This window comes from Vombatus ursinus, unplaced genomic scaffold (genome assembly GCF_900497805.2).
Source record: "Vombatus ursinus unplaced genomic scaffold, bare-nosed wombat genome assembly UNPS02014825.1, whole genome shotgun sequence".
Lineage (NCBI taxonomy): Eukaryota > Metazoa > Chordata > Mammalia > Diprotodontia > Vombatidae > Vombatus > Vombatus ursinus.
The window spans coordinates 1,410,702-1,429,667 of record NW_020954603.1 but is presented as its reverse complement, the minus strand read 5'-3'; the positions used below and the strand labels follow the sequence as shown (position 1 = coordinate 1,429,667).

The 18,966-nt window shown below is 51.3% G+C and overlaps 1 protein-coding gene across 2 annotated transcripts in view; it reads left to right on the top strand.

The window, feature by feature from the left end:
• Positions 1–3,338: 3,338 nt before the first annotated feature.
• Positions 3,339–18,966, top strand: part of EFCAB14 (EF-hand calcium binding domain 14) — a 37,659-nt gene continuing 22,031 nt past the window's right edge. For both annotated transcript variants that reach the window (XM_027837944.1, XM_027837943.1), the window contains exons 1-3: positions 3,339–3,595; positions 3,965–4,113; positions 13,232–13,377. In XM_027837944.1, coding sequence (XP_027693745.1) covers positions 3,354–3,595; positions 3,965–4,113; positions 13,232–13,377 — 537 coding nt within the window. In that variant the 5' untranslated portion in view covers positions 3,339–3,353. The remainder of the gene's footprint in view (positions 3,596–3,964; positions 4,114–13,231; positions 13,378–18,966) is intronic.

Sequence of the window (18,966 nt, the reverse complement as noted above, 5' to 3'; positions counted from 1 at the left end):
GAGGAGGGCAGATTGGGAAAGGGAGTAATCAGAAGCAAATACTTCTGAGGAAGGACAGGGTCAAAAGAAAGAGTAGAATAAATGGGGGGCAGGATAGGATTAAGGGAAATATAGTTAGTTTTTCACAGCATGTCTACTATGGAAGTGTTTTGCATTATTGCACATGTATAGCCTATATTGAGTTGCTTACCTTTTCAATGAGGGTGGGTGGGGAGGGAGGAGGGGAGAAAATTTGGAGCCCAAAGTTTTAAAAACACATGTTTAGAAAAATGTTTTCACATGCAACTGGGAAATAAGAAATACAGGAAATGAGGTACAGAGATCTATCCTGCCCTACAGGAAAATAGAAGGGAAAGCGGGGGGAGAGATAGAAGGGAGGGCAGACTAGGGGAAAGGGTATTCAGAATGCATGCCATCTTGGGGTGGGGGCAGGGGCAAGATGGGGTGAAAATTTGGAAATCAAAGTCTTGTGGAAGTAAATGTTAAAAACTAAAAATAAAGAAATGACGTGCAGTCCTCTCTCATGGCCCCTCCCACAGTTCAGCAGTCAAAGATTACAGACTGGGTCTCTAGAATAAAATTCTGTAGGACCGTGCTTCTAAAGAGTTTATGACAGGGCAGTAAAAGGAGAATGCAGAGAAACAAGATCAGAAGCAGAGTGGGCAATGTCCAGAATGGACTCAAGCCTTTGGCAGGATGTTTTCCCAACAGACCTGCTGGCAGCTGGGGTGGTAGCTGGGTCAGGCTGGTGATGCTGCCTGGACCTGTGCCCAGGGGGAAAGTCACATTCCTCCTGGTGGGTGGGGTAAGCAGTCGGTCAGTGTTGGAGAAAGAGGGATGTGAGGCCCAGGGAGGCTGTGACCAGGGGCCAGGCTGCCTGGAATTCAGGGCCTGAGTCCACCCATGGGTCTGCAGTCCTCACCACCTGCGGGCAGTAGGTCAGGCTGGTGACCCAGCTTTGTTAACACCTGGATCTGGCAGAGAACCTTTGGTTTGATTCCCAGCTGGCCTTCTCAATACACAAGACCCGGGGCAAATCCCTGGGCTTCAGTTTACACTTTAGTAAAATGGAGCCACTGGATAGGATGATATTTAACAATTAAACAAGCCACAAGCACTTGTTAAAATCTACTTACTGCCTGGGCACTGCGTTGAGCTTGGCCATACGAAGGCTAGGAGGAAATGGTCACTGCCCTCAAGAAGGCAATGTGCATGTGTACAATGCAGTAAGGGCTGGTTCCCACTGCCCTCCTCCCTGTGATACGTGGGCAGCTTCTGCCTGCCCGGGCTGAAGGATCAGTCTTTGGAAAGGGTGATGGCTCAGGCTGGGGCTGGCTTGTGTCCCTGAGATACCATGAGCCTCTGGCCCAGAGACTGACTGCATGACCTTTACCTGGCTGGCATCCTCCTGGCTAAGCTACTTTCCTGACCAGGTCCTAAAACTTACTGGGATGATGCCTGAGCGCCATCCTAGGGTGAGTGTTAGGTTCACTCTCTGGTGTGCCTTGGCATCGCTCCCCAGCTCCACTGAAGGTGAGGTCATGGCAGTCATGCTAGTCAGGGCTGGGGACAGAAGAGAAAGTGAGGAGCTGAATCTGACTCTGCCTCAGACCCCTCTGAGCCCCCCCAAAACACATCTGGTTTTATTTTCATACTTAGCATTTCCTGCTTCCCTGAGACATAATCATGACCACAAAAACAGCAACAACAAAACTCTGAGGACATGTGACTTGGATGGTACATACCCTCCCCTCACCATGGCAGATCACAGCCCAACTATAAGGTAGGTGGCTGCCTTGGGGAGCCATCCAGCCAAACTCCTGATCCCCTTCCACTTCTCTCCTCCCTGGGCAGGGCTGGTTCTTAGAGAACAGTCATCCCTAGGCTCTGTCACTGCAGAGTGCTTGCTTGGGTCCTGGGCTGCCTAAACCAACCAGCATTTCTGTCCTGTTCTGTGTCACCAGGGAAACCACCACAGAGATAATAACTGGTTTCCTTCCCCAGCACACCCTGCATTCTTTTTTCCTACTCAGTTCACTCCCTGACCTCCGATAAATCCAGCCAGTTCTGAAAAAGAAATTATCAAGAAAGCATTGAAATGAAGTAGTCCCAGGGATTCAGAAGGGCATCGCTGTTCCAGGCTGGGAGTGAGGACAGCTGGGTTCTCTTCCCAGCTCTGTGACCTCGGCTTTCCCTTCCCCTCTCTGGGCTGGTTGCTTTCACCCATAAGACGAATCAAACAAGGTTTCCTCTGTGCCAGGCCCCGTGCCAGGCTCTGAGGGCTACTAGTAAAAATGACAAAAGCATCCTTCCTCACAAGTACCTCATCTTTCACGGGACTTTCCATCTACTCTGTATAAGCTTACGTGTCCATCCCAAGGACTCCTTGGTAGGCGGCAGGGAATGTTTTTGCCTTCCTCTGTATCCCAGGGGGTCCACCCCAGTGCCGGGCACGGTGCACACAAGAACTTCATAAAATGCTGGCCAACAGACCTGCTGCCTCATTTAGAGCACCTGCCTCTCTCTGTGAAGAGGTGGAAACTGAGGCAGCCCAGACTTGGCTAAGGTCACATAGCCAAGTCACTCTGCTGAGTTCGGGACTGCAAGCTTGGCAGGTTGGCACAGGGAAAAAAGCACTGGATTGGGAGTCCCATCCGTGTCGCCCCTTCCTAGCTGTGTGTCTTTGGGGAGTAGCTTTACCAATCCGGTCTCATTTCCCCAACTGCTACACGGACTGGACTCTGGCGTCGCTTCCAGCTCTACCCTGTGGATTCCTGATTTTGGGCAAGTGGGCCTCAGTTTCCCCATCTGTACCACGGGAGAGGGGTGTGGTCAGTGGCCTCTTCCAGCCCTGGAATTAGGGTGTTAGGCTCTCCAAGCGCTTAGCGCGGTGCCCGGCACGTAGTAGGCGCTACAAACGTTTATTCCCTTCTCCCTTCGCTGCAGCAGCCAGCTCCGAGCGTCCCGCTCGGGAGGAGGCCCCGCGGGCCCTTTAAGGAGGCCCCGCCCACACGCTCGCGCCCCTGCCGACGTCACTGGAGGCGGCCAATAGGAGCGCGCGTTGCTGGCAGGCGCGTCGGGCGGCCGCGGCCCTGGGGGAGGGGCGTCGGGACCGGGCCGGACCGTGGCCATGGGCCGGGAGCGGAGCCCGTGGCCGCCCGAGGCCGAGTCGGAGCCGGAGCCGGAGCCGGAGCCGGAGTCGGAGCCGGAGGCGCCGAGGGAGCGGAGCGGCTGAGCGGCCCGCGGAGCCCCCGCCCGTCCGCGCCATCCCCCCGCGTCCCCTCAGCCGGGCCGCGCTGGAGCCCGGCGGCTGCTGCTCGGCCCCGGGCGGCCCCCTCACGCCGCCCAAGAAGATGAAGAAGCGCAAGGAGCTGAACGCGCTCATCGGCCTGGGCCCCGGCGACGGGCGCGGCCGCAGCCGCCGCAGCCGCCGGGCCTGGAAAGGCGCCGCGGGCCACCGGCTGCTGCGCACCGAGCCGCCCGCCTCGGGCTCCGCGTCCAGCTCGGAGGACGAGGACGACGACGACGACGACGACGACGAGGAGGACGAGCGCGGCGGCGGAGGAGGGGGAGGCGCCCGCGCGCGCTTCGCCAGGTGGGAGAGGGCGCCGCGCAGCGGGGGTGCGGGAGGGGGAGGGGCGGCCCGGGTCGGGACCCACGGCAGACCCCCCCACCACCTCGGCCCGGCAAAGCGAGGGTCTCCCAGGCGGGTGGGTGGGGGAGGCATCCCAGGCATGAGGGACAGCCGGTGCAAAGGCACAGCGGTGGGAAACCAGGAGCTGCCATGGGTCCGAGGAAACCCCGGGTCACGTAGCGAGGCACGATTTGAACCAGGTCTCGGGCCCCCCACCTTGGCAAAGGCGCCTCTTGTCCTTCCTCAAACGGCCCCGAAGCTCTTTAGGTTGCCCTTCCTCCCCCAGACCCTGGGTCGGGGGCTCACGGCCGGTCTGCGGTTTGTTTGCAGAGGAGACTATTTCCGCTGCTGCAAGGTCTGCTACCCCCTGTGCACCTTCGTGATCCTGGCGGCGTGCGTGGTGGCGTGTGTGGGCCTAGTGTGGATGCAGGTGGCCCTCAAGGAGGACCTGGACGGCCTCAAGGATCAGTTCAGAATCCGTGAGTGGGGGTCCCTCCCTGGGAGGAGGGGGCAGCAGCCGCCGGGCAAAGCCCAGACCGATTCCCTGCTATGGGCTGCCCACTGTGATTGAGACTGTGCGTGCCAGCTGGGGTCTTAGAGCAAGGGTCCCGCCTCCCCTGTCTGCCGCACCTCAGACACCTAAAGGAACCGTTTGGGCCCCTAACAGAACCATCCCTTGGAGGCTCACCTGACCCCCTGGGGCTTGTCTGGTCCCAAACCCCAGGGTCCCCTCAGTGCCCCCTAAAGCATCCCAGGAGAACGGGGAGACTACAACAGAGAGACCGGCTAAGCGTAGTGGGAGGAAGGGTGAGGAGAGAACAAGCCTCAGGGCTAAGAACCAGCAGGGGAAGGAAGCCGAGGCCCCGGCTCAGTGCCTGGCTTCTTCTGGACCTTGGTTTCCTCATCTGTTACATGAGGGAACTGGACTAGATGACCTCTGATCTCTCAGCCTGCTCTCAGCTCTTACCATGAAGGTAACTAAACTACACCTTCACTTTCCCTGCCTATAAAGGGGCAGCAGTAAGGTCGATTCTTATTCTTGTTACCAACCTTCCAGGGATCTTTGAGGTAACTGTGAATGACCTTCTGTTGCTTTGAGCCCCACAAGAGAATCCAGAGAAACACAGGCCATAGAACCTTTCAGAACTTTTCAAGGGATCCAGTGTGAGAGAAGAAGGATCCTAAAAGTGCTAGTGGTTGCTAGGTGTTTGCCTGTGGGTGCAGAAGGAAGCATATGCTGCCAGTCTGGTCAATGTGTTTGCTCTACTTTCCTGTGTTTATTATAAGAGAACATTCTGTTGGGTGGAAATGGAGATTAGGCCATGAATGACAGCATTGTGTGTATGTGTGTGTGAACAAGAAAACTTTTTAAAACAAATAAGTTTCATGGGCCAAAGAAGGAAAGGCATTTGCCAGCATCTTCATGGCTGGGGCCAGTGAGTTTGGTTAATTAGGTCAACCCCCATCCACATACCTTCCCACCCTCCTCCCACCCTTTCTAGGTTGTCCTTTTATTCATGGTAGTCTTTTACAAGTTGTAATTAACCTTACTACCTGTGAATGTTAACAGGATATTTCCAAAAGTAAGGAGCTTATTGTATTGTAAAACAATTCATTTCATTACTTGTTTATTTATTGAGGCGCTGGTAGGTGCTGAAGGGACAGCAGTGCCCGCAAGAGCTTCAGAGGGGGCACAACTGGGCCTTGTCCACACTGGCCCTCCCACGGGAGGGGAATTCAGGGCCTGCCTGGCTGAGGAGAGAGAGGCAGCCCTCCTCCAGTGAGGAAGGCAGCCTGTCAGTGGACTTTGGAGCCACTCCCGATCTCTCGAAAGCCTTAGCTTCATAGAATCCTAGAAGGCTCAGAGGGACAGCTCAGCCTTGACTTTGCCAGAATATCCCCTCAGTGACTGTCCTGAGTTAAAGATCTCAAGTGACTGGGGACTTGCAGCCTCCACAGTTGGGCCTCCAGCCCCCCTCGGAAGAGTCCCTTGTCGAGGACCTTTCTTCTTTTTTTTTCTTTCTTTTTTTTTTAATTTCTAAAATTAATTTATTTTAGTTTATCAACAATCACTTCCATAAGCTTTAGAGTTTTAAATTTTTCTCCCCCTTCCTTCCCAAGACAGCACGCGATCTAATATAGGCTATACATATACATTCCTATTAAACGTATTTTCACATTAGTGATGTTGTAAGTAAGAATTAGAGCTAATAGATGGAACCACCAGAAAGAGGAAACAAAACACAACAGAAGAAAAAAATAGCAAATAGTATGCCATGATCTGCATTCAAACTCCATAGTTCTTTCTTTGGTTGTGGATAGCATTTTCCTCCATGAGGCTTTTGGAGATGTCTTAGATCCTTGTATTGTTGAGAGAGGTTAAATCTATCAAAGTCAGTCATCACTCAATGTGGCTGTTATTGTGGACAACATTCTCCTGGTTCTGCTCACTTCACTCAGCATCAATTCATACAAGTCTTTCCAGGTTTATCTGAAGTCTGCCTGTTCATCATTTCTTATAGCACAGTAGTATTCCATTACATTTGTATATCACATTCACAATTATGATTATTATCTGTGTCTTTCTCTCCATCCTTTTTCCCACCTGTTTATGCTTTTCTTTCTCCTTTCTCTTTTTTCCTCCTCACTAATGTTTTGCTTCTGGCCACCACCTCCCTCAGTCCCACCTCCCTTCTATTAGGCCCCTCCCTTTTCTTTCCCCTTTTCCCTCCTACTGCCTATAGGGCATGTCAGATTTCTATACCTAATTGATTATGTTATCCCCTTCTTGAGCCAAATCTGATGAGAGTAAAGTTCAAACAATGCTTATCTCCCTCCCTTCTTTGCCTCTGCTGTAATAGGTTTTTGTGCCTTTTCCTGTGATTCTCCTTTTACATCAACCTGCAACTTTGTAGAGCAGCTTCCCTTAAAAATAGTACTTAGCTTATTGCCTGATAGTCTAGAAATGTCTTCTTGGCAACCCTAAACCTGTAAGACAGTATTTAAAGCTAGTTGTTCATGTTGTGAGCTGGTCAGTTGTTGTGACTGATTGATAAACAAGTTAACTACCCCTGACAACATCCTTGTAGAAGGAAACCACGAAGCCAAGCTTGTCTGTAATCTGAGATCCTTGGCACCAGGGATCAGAAGGAAATGCCTCCTGCCTTCCCATCCCATGGCTATTGGGTCCTGCCATCACAGGGTGCTTCTAGCCCAGGCTCTTTTCTCTTTTTGCTGTCCACAATCATTCAGGCTCCCAGTCTGTCCCAAGAATAGCTAGCCCTTAATTAAACTTCTAAGGGACTTTCCTTGGAGAAGAAGAGAATGCTGCCCATGGTTCTGAGACCTTACTCAGGTGAGGGGCTTAGGGGACCTGTACCTGTTCTCTTGGGAGCCTGTGTATCCGTCTGACCCATTCTCTTTATCTCTACATAGAATCAGTTTATGATGGAGTGGGATTTATGTTTGAGTTAATTTTCCCTTTTAGCCCCTGTCCAGGACACTTTGCCAAGTGGAGTATTATGACCAACTGGTAGTGGTTCTGGTGCGCTTCAGTCCAGCAGTGTGAATCCTAATCCCAGCTGCAGGGTGTGTTTTTTGGAGCTTAGGGGGACCATGATTGCATGGAGGCAGAAGGTAGTTTTTACTTCCCTTCTAATTGTAGCGTTTTTGTGCTTCTGTACAAATAGATTAATGAGGTAGTTGATCAGAGCCGTGCTCCAGACTGAGCTTATCTGCAGGGCCCAGATGTTTTAGTGCAGTAGGGCCTGGCCCATTGCCCCTGCCAGCATGCCCGTTAGAGTTCTGGGCACCTCTGTGCCCTGGTGAGGCATTAGGGAGGACTCTGATGGAGGAAAAGCTTGATTTGGCTTGTGCTTTATAACCACCAGAGACACCTTGTGCCTTGACCTTCTTACAGCCTTGTGGCCTTTAGTATGAGATGGGGATGTACTGGGGAAGTGGCAGACATTGCTGAAGTCATCTCTGCCAGCATTTGATGTTTGTAAGGGAGTACATTCATCCTTTGGTCGTTTCCCCTTCTTGGAGGTGAGGAAGGGAAGAACACCAGCCTTCACTTTGTCTACCTAAGAAGTCAGTTGCCCTGGGATGGTAAGGAAGTGAATTGAGAAGCTTTGGAGTCTGCAGTGACTTCGTAGCCAGAGCTTCCAGATCAGGCACCACCTGGAGCTTCTTTCCTCTACTTCTGTCAGGCCTCACATGCTGCCTTGCACACAGTAGGCACCTCATCAGTGACTGTTGACATAAACCAGAGGAGAAGGGAGAGGATGATCAGAGCTTATGATGGGCCAGTCAGCCAAGAGTTCAAGGTTCCAAAAAACTTGCCGATCACTATTCTGTACCCCTTCCTTGGACTTAAACAATCTTCTTTAAAACATTTGCTTTTCATTTTAAACCAGCTTCAATAAATGTCAAAACAGACTTTTGGCTGTGGGTCCTAAGTAAGAGGAACTGTTTGTCCTATTCAAAGAGGACTTTCTAAGAAGCCAAAGCCTCTCCCTGTCCACGTACCATTAAAAAATCAGTAATCATATATTAAGTGCCTGCTGTGTGCCCAGCACCATGCGAAGTGCTGGGGCTACAAAGAAAGGCAGAACATGGGCCCTGCTCTTGGGGAGCTCACAGTCTGATGCAAACAGCCATGTACAAATAAGTGATGGACAGCCTAAGTTGGACAGTCAGTAGAGGGAAGGCACCAGCATGAAGGAGACTGAAGAAAGACCTCTTCTAGATAGTGGGATTTTAGGCAGAGCTTTCATGGCAGAGACCTGGGTTTAAGCCCTGCCTCTGTCCCTCCGTGGTCACTTCACTCCTCACTGCAGGGCTCACTGCTGACTCTTTATTAGGACAAAATGAGGCAGGGCCTATAGAAGCCAGGCCCTGTTTACAGATGTCACAGGAGAGGCAAGGAGGTCTGAAATGGGGAGCTTCCTTGGGCAGCGATGCCTTCTCTCAGCTCCTCATCAGGCAGGACAGCACTCAGTCCTCGGGATCCCTCAGCATCTACCTCCCCAGGGCCTCCCCAGCAGGCCCTGGATGATTGGAGGCGTGTGCCAGTGAGAAGACAGACCACAGAGAAGGGCCAGTATGGGGCTTCCTGGAGTATTCTCTTGAATGGTATTTACCCAGACACCAGGGTGTGGATGTTTGCCTTAAAGAGCCCCTGAATCACGTGTTTCCCCAGTGTGTACAGGGATCATTGGTGGGTACCAGTGGGCAGCTGGGAATCTTCCCTGCAGCCAAGTCATCAATGTTGCATGAGGTGCTTTTGGTGTTGAAAGCTCATGAATTAGTCATTGGGAGCTGTTTGTTACACTTCCTCCTGTTTATTTAACCAGAGTGCCTGTGCTGGCCCCTCTTCCTTGGGAGAGCACGCTGAAGGGGCCCTGCCTGGCCACCATCCTCTGGGGCGCAGGCCCTGCCACGGTTCTGAGCAGGGATACAGGGTCTAGCTCAGCTCCTTATCACCCCTTCCCTGGAGATCCTGAAACTGGGGTGACTCCTCTGGTTGTCTCTCACTCTTCTGGTAAAGAAGATGGAGAGATAGTGATTAGGTAATTGAGTCAGATGGGTTCGGAACTGGTTAGGTGTCTGTGCTCAAAGAACAGTCATTAATGAGTCATTGTGCACACAGCAGGTGTTCTCTAGTGGAGCACTCCAGGGACCTGTTTTGGAACCTGTGCTGCCTTATTTTTATCAATGACTGGGATAAAGGCCTGGGTGGCCTGCTCCTCAGACTGGCAGGTGACTCACAGCTGGGAGGGGCAGCTAACAAACCCACTGGATGACTGGGTCAGGATCCAGAATGACTTTGATAGGCCTTAGAACCTCCCCCTAAATCCAGTAAGATGAAATGTTGTGGGGATAAATGTAAAGACGTGCACTTGAGTACTGAAATCAACCTCACAAGTATAAGGTAGGAGAGGCATGGATAGACAGAGATTGTTCTGAAAACAATCTGGGGGTTTCAGTGGATTTTAAGCTCAACACGTATCATCAGGAGGATGTGGCAGCCAAAAGAGCCAACGCCACCTTGAGCTGCATTAAGGCAGGTGGAGCTCCCAGGAACACTGAAGTGGATGTCTCTCTGTCCTCTGTCCTAAACATATGTCATTGCAGGATTATATTGAGGTCTGGGAACCATTGTTTAAGAACACTGACAAGCTGGAGCATTTCCATATATGGGCAAACAGGCTGGTGAAGGGCCCTGAGTCTGTGACGTATGAGGATTGGGGCATTTGGCTTAGAGGAGAGCTGACTTAAGGGGCATTATAACTGTGCAAGTATCCAAAGAGCTGACCTGCGGAAGAGGAGTCGGGCAGGACCAGGAGCAGCGGGGCGCTGCAGGTTGGAGAGGGGGAGAGCTGTCCAGAAGCGGAAGAGCCCCCCTGGGGAGGCCGGATGTCCCCGTGGCCAGCACGTTCTAGTGGGGGTTCTTAGGGGGTTCAGCGTGAAATAGAAGGCCACTGAGGTCCCTTCCCATTCTCAGATTCTGTGATTGGGAGGCTGGCTCTGTCATGGCCCCAGAAGAGAATGTCATTGGCCCATGGAAAACCCCATGCCACCTCGGGATCAGGATCAGCATGGTCTCGCTAGCACTCACCAAGCCAGCCTGGAGACTCCTTCTTAGCCCATCGGTTACCTCTGCCTGCGTGTCTGGCTGGTTTTTGATGCTATGCCCAATTATTTATCTAATTCAGTAGATAACCTTCTCAAAGTGGGCAGCATTGGACAAGGGAAAGAGCCAATGGCCTTGGGCTTACATCTTATCTCTTATGCTGACTCCTTTGTTACCTTGAGCACATCACTTCCATCCACCCGTCAGATGAGGAGGTTGGACTCAGTGTCTGCTGAGATCCCTCCTGGTTCTAAACCAGGATCCTATGAGCCCATCTTAGATAGCCGGGGCACCACTGGGGCAGGAACACAGCCTGGATTAACGTAGAGGAGGGAGACTTGTCTGATAGACTTCACACTGCCATCCTTTTCATTGGGATTTGGCATGATTTAGACGTTTGGGGCACAAGATTAGGAATCTCGTGTTTGGGCCATAGTTTTTTATCTGTAACTGAAATACACACCACGAACCCTGTTCTGATCTTGGATATGCCCTCCCCTACTCCTGCCCCACTGCCAGGGACTCGTACCTTGTATTGATTGGGTGTACACAGATACCTCTATGGAGGGTGAGCTCCTGGGGGTGGAGAATGGTTTTCTTTTGACTTTGTGTCCCCAACACATAGCCCAATGCTTGGCACACAGTCAGAGCTTAATCTGTTTAACGGCTAACTGCATTGGTTTAAGGTGACAAATGTGAGCAATCTGCTTCTCTGAGGTGGAAGGAACCTTAGCATTCATAACACTCAGGACCTGCATTTTACAGATGAGGAACCAAAATTCAGCCGGGGTCGGGGAACATGGCTTGCCTAAAGAAACAGCTGCTTCATGCCAGAGCTGGCCAAGGCTCCCACTCTCAGCTGCTAGCCCAGTCCTTTTCTGCTGCACTGATCTGGCTGTGTGGAGCCCTCACCTGATGTAGCTTGTTAAAGGATGCTGGTGGTGAAATGTAGGGGTATACCCACCCTTCTCTTACCCCCCTTACCTTTCTTTTTATAGTGCTTTATTTAGCTTCCCTGAATACTTTCGACTCCCTTCTCTACTGAGAGAAATTGTTATTTTCCATTATATTAATAACTCATTATTGATTAGGATCCAGACCTTTTATTTCCTCATTCAGGGACCAGCCCCTGGAGGTCAGTCAGTCAGTTCTCTGAAGGGCATGACTGATAGAGGATATTGCCCTAAACCTCTGGGGACATGCTCCTCGGTCTTGGGCAAGACCCCACCCAACTAGGAGACCTTACTTCTGTTTGATGTGTAAACAGAATATAATCTAGGTGAATTCTTGCCCTTAGGGAATAAGCCCATGTCCTTGCACCCACCATTGGAGTTTAGGGTGACCGAGCTCATGGAGGAGAAAACCAACCAGAGTGGTCTGGGTAGAGGTGGATTTCTGTGTGTGGATTGCTCGAGGCTGCTGAGTCTCATGATCAAGCTACATTCTCAGCAGGAAGAGGTGAACATTTTTAGTCCCCCTCTTCATTTAAATGTCCACCAATCAGGTTTGATTTTTCCTATCAGGAGCATTTCTTTTCAAAAAAATATTGAAAGTATTCAGTATCTCCATTAGGAGTCTTTGGTGACTGAGAGAAACCACTGACCACCAATTTATTGATTACTAACTAGCCTAATTAATAAATTGATTATTAATTACCCAGAAACTCTGTCTCTCAGGTTTTTCATTCGTCACACTACCTAACAGTTTGCTTCATCTTCCTATGAAGATTTGGGGAGATGTTTCCTCAAAGTATATTAATGGCTGGCTCTTTATAGCAGTTTGTTAAGAGTTAATATATAGTAATGAACACGCAAGCAGCGCTGGTGTATGGAGGGGTGTGGATGTGTGTGTTTCATTTGTCTTAACTATTTTGAGGGCTGTTTGGGTAGAAAATTGTCACTTAAAGTTGTAGAAATGATATGGGTCCTCCAGAGCTCACTGGTGCTGACCCAGTGCATACTGAAGGTCTCTTAAAAGAGCCAAAGCATCAAACCACGCATTAGCTAGTGTGTCTGTGCATCTCTCCTTCCCTGTCTCTCTCCCTCCTCCTCTTCCTCCCCCTCCTTCCATTTTGAGCTCTAGGCTGGTATTCAGGTAGATAGCAGTCTCTTCTTTTTTATAAAGAGCTTTAATCAAGCAGAAGTAAAGTGACCAGCAGTACAAGTACAGCTCATAGCCTGTCTTCATTTTGTAGGTTATTGGGGCCCCACATCCTCTATGAACAGATCAACAGAGAGGACTTTGGCCTTATAACTCCCAAAGCAAAGGCCCTGCAAATTGCCCTACGCGTCTCTCAATGACCTGATGCCCAAGATAAACCCTTACCCCAGCCAGACTCAAATCATCTTTGAGCTGGTCAGAGTTCTCAGCCCCCTCCTTGCTTATGGGCCAGTGTGGCTGGTGAACAGGCCGATTACAGTGGAGGCCTAAGATCTTAGAGAGGAAAAGATTGGAAAGGTTTAGCTAAGTCATGTGGTAAAGTGATGACTCTCCCTACCTTTGTCCTGAGCCTGAGGACAGTGTGGTATAAAACACTCAATGTTAATAGTGCACATTTGAAGGCCTAGAGGATTGAACTATTTCCAGCTAACATTTGTATTGCACTTTGGGGCACACAAGGTGCTACTACAGATATTATCTCATTGGATCAGATCCCTACAGGTCCTGTAAGGTAGGCAGGGCCAAGATTATCCCTATTTAACACTTCCGAAAATTGGGGCTCTGAGAGAGAGTGTATGTGGACCAAGAGCCTCCAGGGAGGAGGTGGCAGAGCTGAGACCAGAACCCCCAGCCACCCTTCCCCCTCCTTCCTGTAAGGGGATAGGAGGTGCTCCTCAGCCCATGTTTGATTTGCTTGTGCCCCCCAGCTCCCCCCTGCTTAGGTCATCTGACGTTCACTCATCTTTGGGTCACAGGGATTACTGGCTGCTGTTGCTGATCCTTCTTATTTTTGGTTTTAGTGGAATCTAATCAGAAAAGCTCATTCCAAGAGATCCCCAAACTAAATGAAGACCTCCTCCGAAAACAAAAGCAACTGGAGAAGATTGAATCTGGAGACCTGGGCTTGAGCAAAGTCTGGATAAACATCACAGAAATGACTAAACAGGTAGAAGGGGGGTGGTTCCACTGCTCTAGAGCTCCCTCCCCATAGCTTAAGAAAAGGCCCAGACTGCAGAGACAGCCTCTTATCTGGATGATTCAGCAAATGCAGATGAAATTAAGTTATGTGGTCATCCGACTTAACCTGGGTCAGTTAGCAGAAGCAAGCCATCAGCCTGAAGTAGCTGTGTCCTTGTCCTAATTTGCCAGTCACTTTTGTCTGAGGACAAAGACAGAAGTATCCTTCCAAGGCATGGAGGGATGTGGTCGGTGCCAAAAGGCGCCCCTCCCCCCCAAAGGGCCAGTGCCTGAAATGCCGCCCTGAGGTGGGACCCCCCCCCCCAGGGTCACAGAAACAAGCGTCCTGTTCAGAACAAGATAGCCAAATCCAAAGGATGAAATAACAAACTAAAAGGGCATTTGCACACTGCTCAACTCTTCCTAGATTTACCAGGATTTGTGTTCTGAGATCAGTGTTCGTGTATTTTCTAGGATTTTACCAAAGAGCAGGATGGTCTGCTCTCCAAACGTCTTACTGGGATTTAGAAGCTCTTGAGTTCTAGGTGCTTTCCTGGAGAAATTTAATTACCAAATAAAAGTAAATCATTAAAATGATAGATGCCCTGCAGATATTGAATACTAGGGACAGACCTTATATTAATGATAACTTATTCTGTTGCACGGACTTCCAAAACTGCCTTTTACCCAAATAGCCTCAGGGTCCCAGCCTGGACAAGCCGGTCTCTGAGTTGCCTTCCAGCTCAGAGACGCAGTGGTTCTGGCATGCAACATTAAAACGTTGGGCTCACATGCAGCTGAAGCTGCTCTGCCCTGCGTCCCCTCCCACCAAGCTGCAGTGCTGCATCCAGGCTAGGGGGAGGGCAATCCTCTTCAATTTGTTTCTTTGGAGGGGGCTGGCACCTTGTACCTGAGGGCGTAACGCAGAGCCAGCAGCTTTAGTCAGGCAGCAGGGGCTGCTGGGTTCCCTCCGGCCCACAGGGTTGGAGAGAGGCCTGAGAATGCACTGCCCAGGGTCACCCCCAGGTTTGAGGACCAGGCAGAGCTCACTTGCTCACAACTCACTGAGTAAGAAAAGAAGCACCCAGTTCTGTTTAACTTGGGTTTGTTGGGGCAGCTCAGGAGGACCTGAGTTCAAATCCAGCCTCAGATACTTGACGCTTACTAGCTATATGACCCTCGGCAAGTCGCTTAACCCCAATTGCCTCACCAAAGAGGAAAAAAAAAAAAGGAAAGGAGAATAACTTGGGTTTGTTTGGTGCCCCCAGAGCTGATCAGAATCTGCCATTTGGGCACTGTGACAGGCCCGGGGGCCCAGGCTAGGAATGAAGTACCTGAAGGGGAAGCACCTTCCCTGTTATCTGCCCCCTCCCCCTTCTGCTGCTCTCCCCTGAGATTGTCATTTGGAAGAGGAATGATCAGGAGGGAAACTCAGATCTCAGCCAAGCTTCAGGGAGGACCTTCTCAGCTTCCCAGGCACCAGGACCTGGTTACAGAGCCAGCTTAGCCCCTGGCCGGTTCTGCCTCATGTTGAAAAATCCCTCTGTGTCCCAGGACTTCCCTGTGAAGTGAGGAGAGGACAGTCCCAAGCCCGCTCTTCTTTGACCTCAAACAGACCCACTCTTGAGGCCAGCATGCTGCAGAGGAAGCCTCGATTCTGGTCCCAAGGCCAGGCTGGAGCTGAGAGGGGAAGGAGCCTGAGGGGCCCCGGACAAGAGCCACGGGTCAGAGCAGCCAGTGCTGTTCTAGGGCAGGGTCTCACGTTGTCCCCAGAGCCTTCACACTGGTTCCCTCAACCCTGAAGCCTCTCCTGGTTTTCTGCAGGACCTTCTTTTCCCATCCCTCCCCCTGTGCTCCCCTCACATTCAAGGTTTGGGAATGGAGGGGGACGAAGGCTGGTTTGGAGTCACACCATCTGCATTTGTATCCTGGCTTTTTTGCTTTCTGCCCATGGGACCTTGGACCAATGACTCTGCCTTTCTGGGCCTGAGTTTCCTCATCTATAAAACGAGGGGCTAGGACTAAATCTAGGAGTTTTTCACCTTTTCTCCACCACAAACTCCCCTTTGGTATCTTGGTGAAGCCTATGGACTCCTCCAAATCATGTTTTTCACGAGTAAAACAAATAGGATCACAAGGAGAAATACAGTGATCAAAAAACATTTAGTTTAAGACTCCTGGACTGCAGGCTGTCTGAGGCCTCTTCCACAATATGCAGTCTGTCCCCCGAGGTCAGCTCGGTGGTGTTGTCCACATTCGTGACCATTTCTAAGCCTCCCAAGCAGTGAAAGGCACCGACTCTTGGGCTCCGGCCCCTTTGGGCTTTCTGGGTCAGAAGGGCTTTGCTTCCTCTCCAGAGCAGAAGCAGAAAAAACAGCTTGCAGTGTACAATGAGCGATGACATATTAGCAAGGGATCGCCCACGGTGGCTATTTTCACTCCTGCTCATCAAGTTGTCTCATAATGTGCGCAGCAGTTTTATTTTAAGCAACTCGGGCTGACTCATCCTTGGGCTCAGGCTATGGGATCCTGCCTTCTTTAAATGTTTTCAATGAGCTCCACTTTTTAGACCCTTCCATTCATGGAGCTGTTGGGCCCTCCAGGCCTGCTTCCCAACCCCTACCCCAACCAGAAGACACCAGTGTGCTCCCCGTAACTGGCGTCCAGGTTAAATTTCGTGGCTTTGGGAGCTCCTTCCAAGGCTCTCGTTTACTTGGTGGCAAGCCCTCGGGGGATCTGCTGACCTGGGAGCCATGCCAGAGGCTAACGGGTTGCCTACAGCTAGCGAGTGGCAGACCTGCCCGGCAGCTGCACTCCATTTGGTGGAGGTGATAGCACCTGCGCCATTCCCCAGGATGCCACGAGCCTTCCACATGCCTCTGCTGGCCTGCTTCCTGTTCCACTCCAGGGCCTGAGCGAGTGGTCCCTCCATGCCCCTCTTGGCCCTCGAGGCCGGGTGTGCCTCACTCACTGGCCACAGATCTCCTCAGGAACGAAGCTCTCTGGAGGAAGCAGCTGCCCCAGGATGGGCCGGTGTTGGAGTGATGGCGTTCTCTCCTTCCTTGTTGGCGCCCTTTCTGCTGCTTCGGATCACTCAGTGGGTTCTCCTTGGCACGGATCCCCTTCTCACCAGCCCCGTTCCTTCTTCGAAGTTCACTCAAGTCTTCCTAGCTCATTAGGTTTTTTTCTTCCTTCTAATCTGCAGTGGGGCTGCATAATCATTGTGGTATCTGCACTTGTACTTTGTCTGGCCTCCCTTGTGCATAGAGTCAGCCCTGCCCCGCTGAGGGCAAAATTATTCCTTGTGTGTTATAGATTCCCTCCCTCACAGCCTGAGACCAGGGACTGTCCATGTCTCTTCCTCCTGTATCTTCAGGGTCCCAGCACAGGGCTGGGTACAAAATAGGTGCTCAATAAATTCTTTGGGGGGAGTTGCCATCACTACAATAAGATGCATTGTTTGTATCCTAGCGTGTGGGAGAGGACAGAAGCAAGGGGCAAGGTAGGGAGCCCATGGCACATCAGAGCTGGGCTCAGGTGAGACTTTCCCATTGCAGAATTTGGCTTATGCCAGTGCAGAGGCAGGAGCATTGCTTCTGGAAGCATCTAATCAATACATAACCAATATAACCTGCCTGCAGGTCTTAGCAGCAGCACCTTCTCCTTCCAGTTACGGGGATAGCCTGGTAGTGAGGTGCCAGGGTTACCTGCCAGCAGGTAGAACACACCAGAAGAAAGAACTAAGGAAACAGCCTGGGCCTGGGCTCCAGCCCTCCAGGACAGGCCTCTGCAGAGCCCCAAATGCAGCTTCTGAGTCTGCTCAGTAAGACCTGAGAAGGCAAAGGAAATCAGAAATGATAAAGGCCGGCCTTAGCTCCTCACTTCTCCTACAACCCTGGGAGGGAGGGGCTGTTATGAACCCCATTTTACAGATGAGGAAATAAAGGCTCAGAGTGACTTTCCCAGAGCCACACAGCTAAAAGTGTCAGAGGTAGGATTTGAACCCAAGTCTTTCTGAATCCATCTTCAGCTCACTTCACCATGCTACCTCAAGAATCCTCTCTAATACACAAATCAATCAATAGATTTTTATTAAATGCTGAACCAGTCATTTGGCCAGGTGTGCTGGGGAAACAAAGGGGGAAAAAATAGGCCCTCCCCTTAAGGAGCTTCCATTCTGTAGGGGGAGGCAGCATGCATATATATATGAGGTAATTTTAGGGGGGGCACCAGCAGCGGGGTGGAAGCAAGAAGGGCTTCACTTAGTAGAAATAGCATTTGTAGGGGCAGCTAGGCGGTGCAGTGGATAGAGCTCCAGCCTTGGAGTCAGGAGGACCCAAGTTCAAATCCGGCCTCAGACACACAATACTCACTAGCTGTGTGACCCTGGGCAAGTCACTTACCCCCATTGCCTCATCAAAAAAACAAAAACAAAAGAAAGAAATTGCATTTGCACTCAGCTCTCTGGGGGTGAGGAGGAAGAACACTCCAGGCAGCGAAGGCAGTGGAGTCTTGTGGGAGGAACAGCAGGGGGCCTGTTGGCTAACCTGGAAAGGGTGTGAAGGAGAATAATGGGTAATGAGGCAGAGGGGGGAGATTGGAGCAGAGGAGTGATGTGGACCAACCGGGAGGCTGTTGTAATTGTCCAGGGGAGAGGGGCCAGGACCTGAACGGCCTGCTGGCCGTGTGGGCAGAGAGTCCAGGGGCGGGACGTGTGGGAGAGGTGAGGGAGAAGGAGCAGTCCAGGGTGATTGTGAAGTGTAGGCCTGAGTGGGCAGAAGTATGGTGACGGCCTGGCCAGAGCCAGGAGCTGGGAGGGGCAGACTCAGCTCTGACAGTAGTTTCTCTGTAATCAGATCTCAGTTCACCTCTTGGCCGCTCTCACCTTTTCTCCTAGTTCAGCCAGTTGAGGCCACTTAGGGCAAGATGGATGCTTCTCCCCCATGACAACAGTTTTCACGTGGGCTCCTCATTCCTTAGTAAGTAAGGTGTCCAGGGATCGCTCCTCTGCTTTGATTCTAGTTTGTCACTGTCTTTTCTGAAATGGGGGCCAGGAACTGAACTCCATCCTCCAGATGGGGTCTGATGAGGGCCAAGGACTTGACGCTGTCCCCTTTTCTCTTTGCTGCCTTTTATTTTGAATCCAGCACCTGTTTTAATGGGTTCCTTGTCTTGTAAACGCTGAGCTCACAAGTCTGGGAGCTCCCTGGGGGTCTGCCGCAGCACATTTGTTTGAGCTGGCAGGTGCTATCAGCAGGGTGAGATCCCCAAGCTCCCATTCCCTCAGATTTCCAGGGTCCTCCACAGGTCTTCCTGCAGAGTGTGATTGCCACTTGGACCACCTGGACATCACACACACACAGATCATAAGTAGCCTGAGTGTGATTCGATGCCCAGACAGTCCCCTCCAGATTGCCTGGAGGTTCCGTTGTGAAGGCCCGCAGCATCTTTCTGCTCAAGGACCATGGGGGAGTCTGACATGCCCACAGCCTTGGGCGAGGTCGGGTGTGGTGCTGGGCCTCTACAGACCCTCGGGCAGGGCAGGGCAGGGGGCCAGTGCCCCACAGGGGCAGGCACG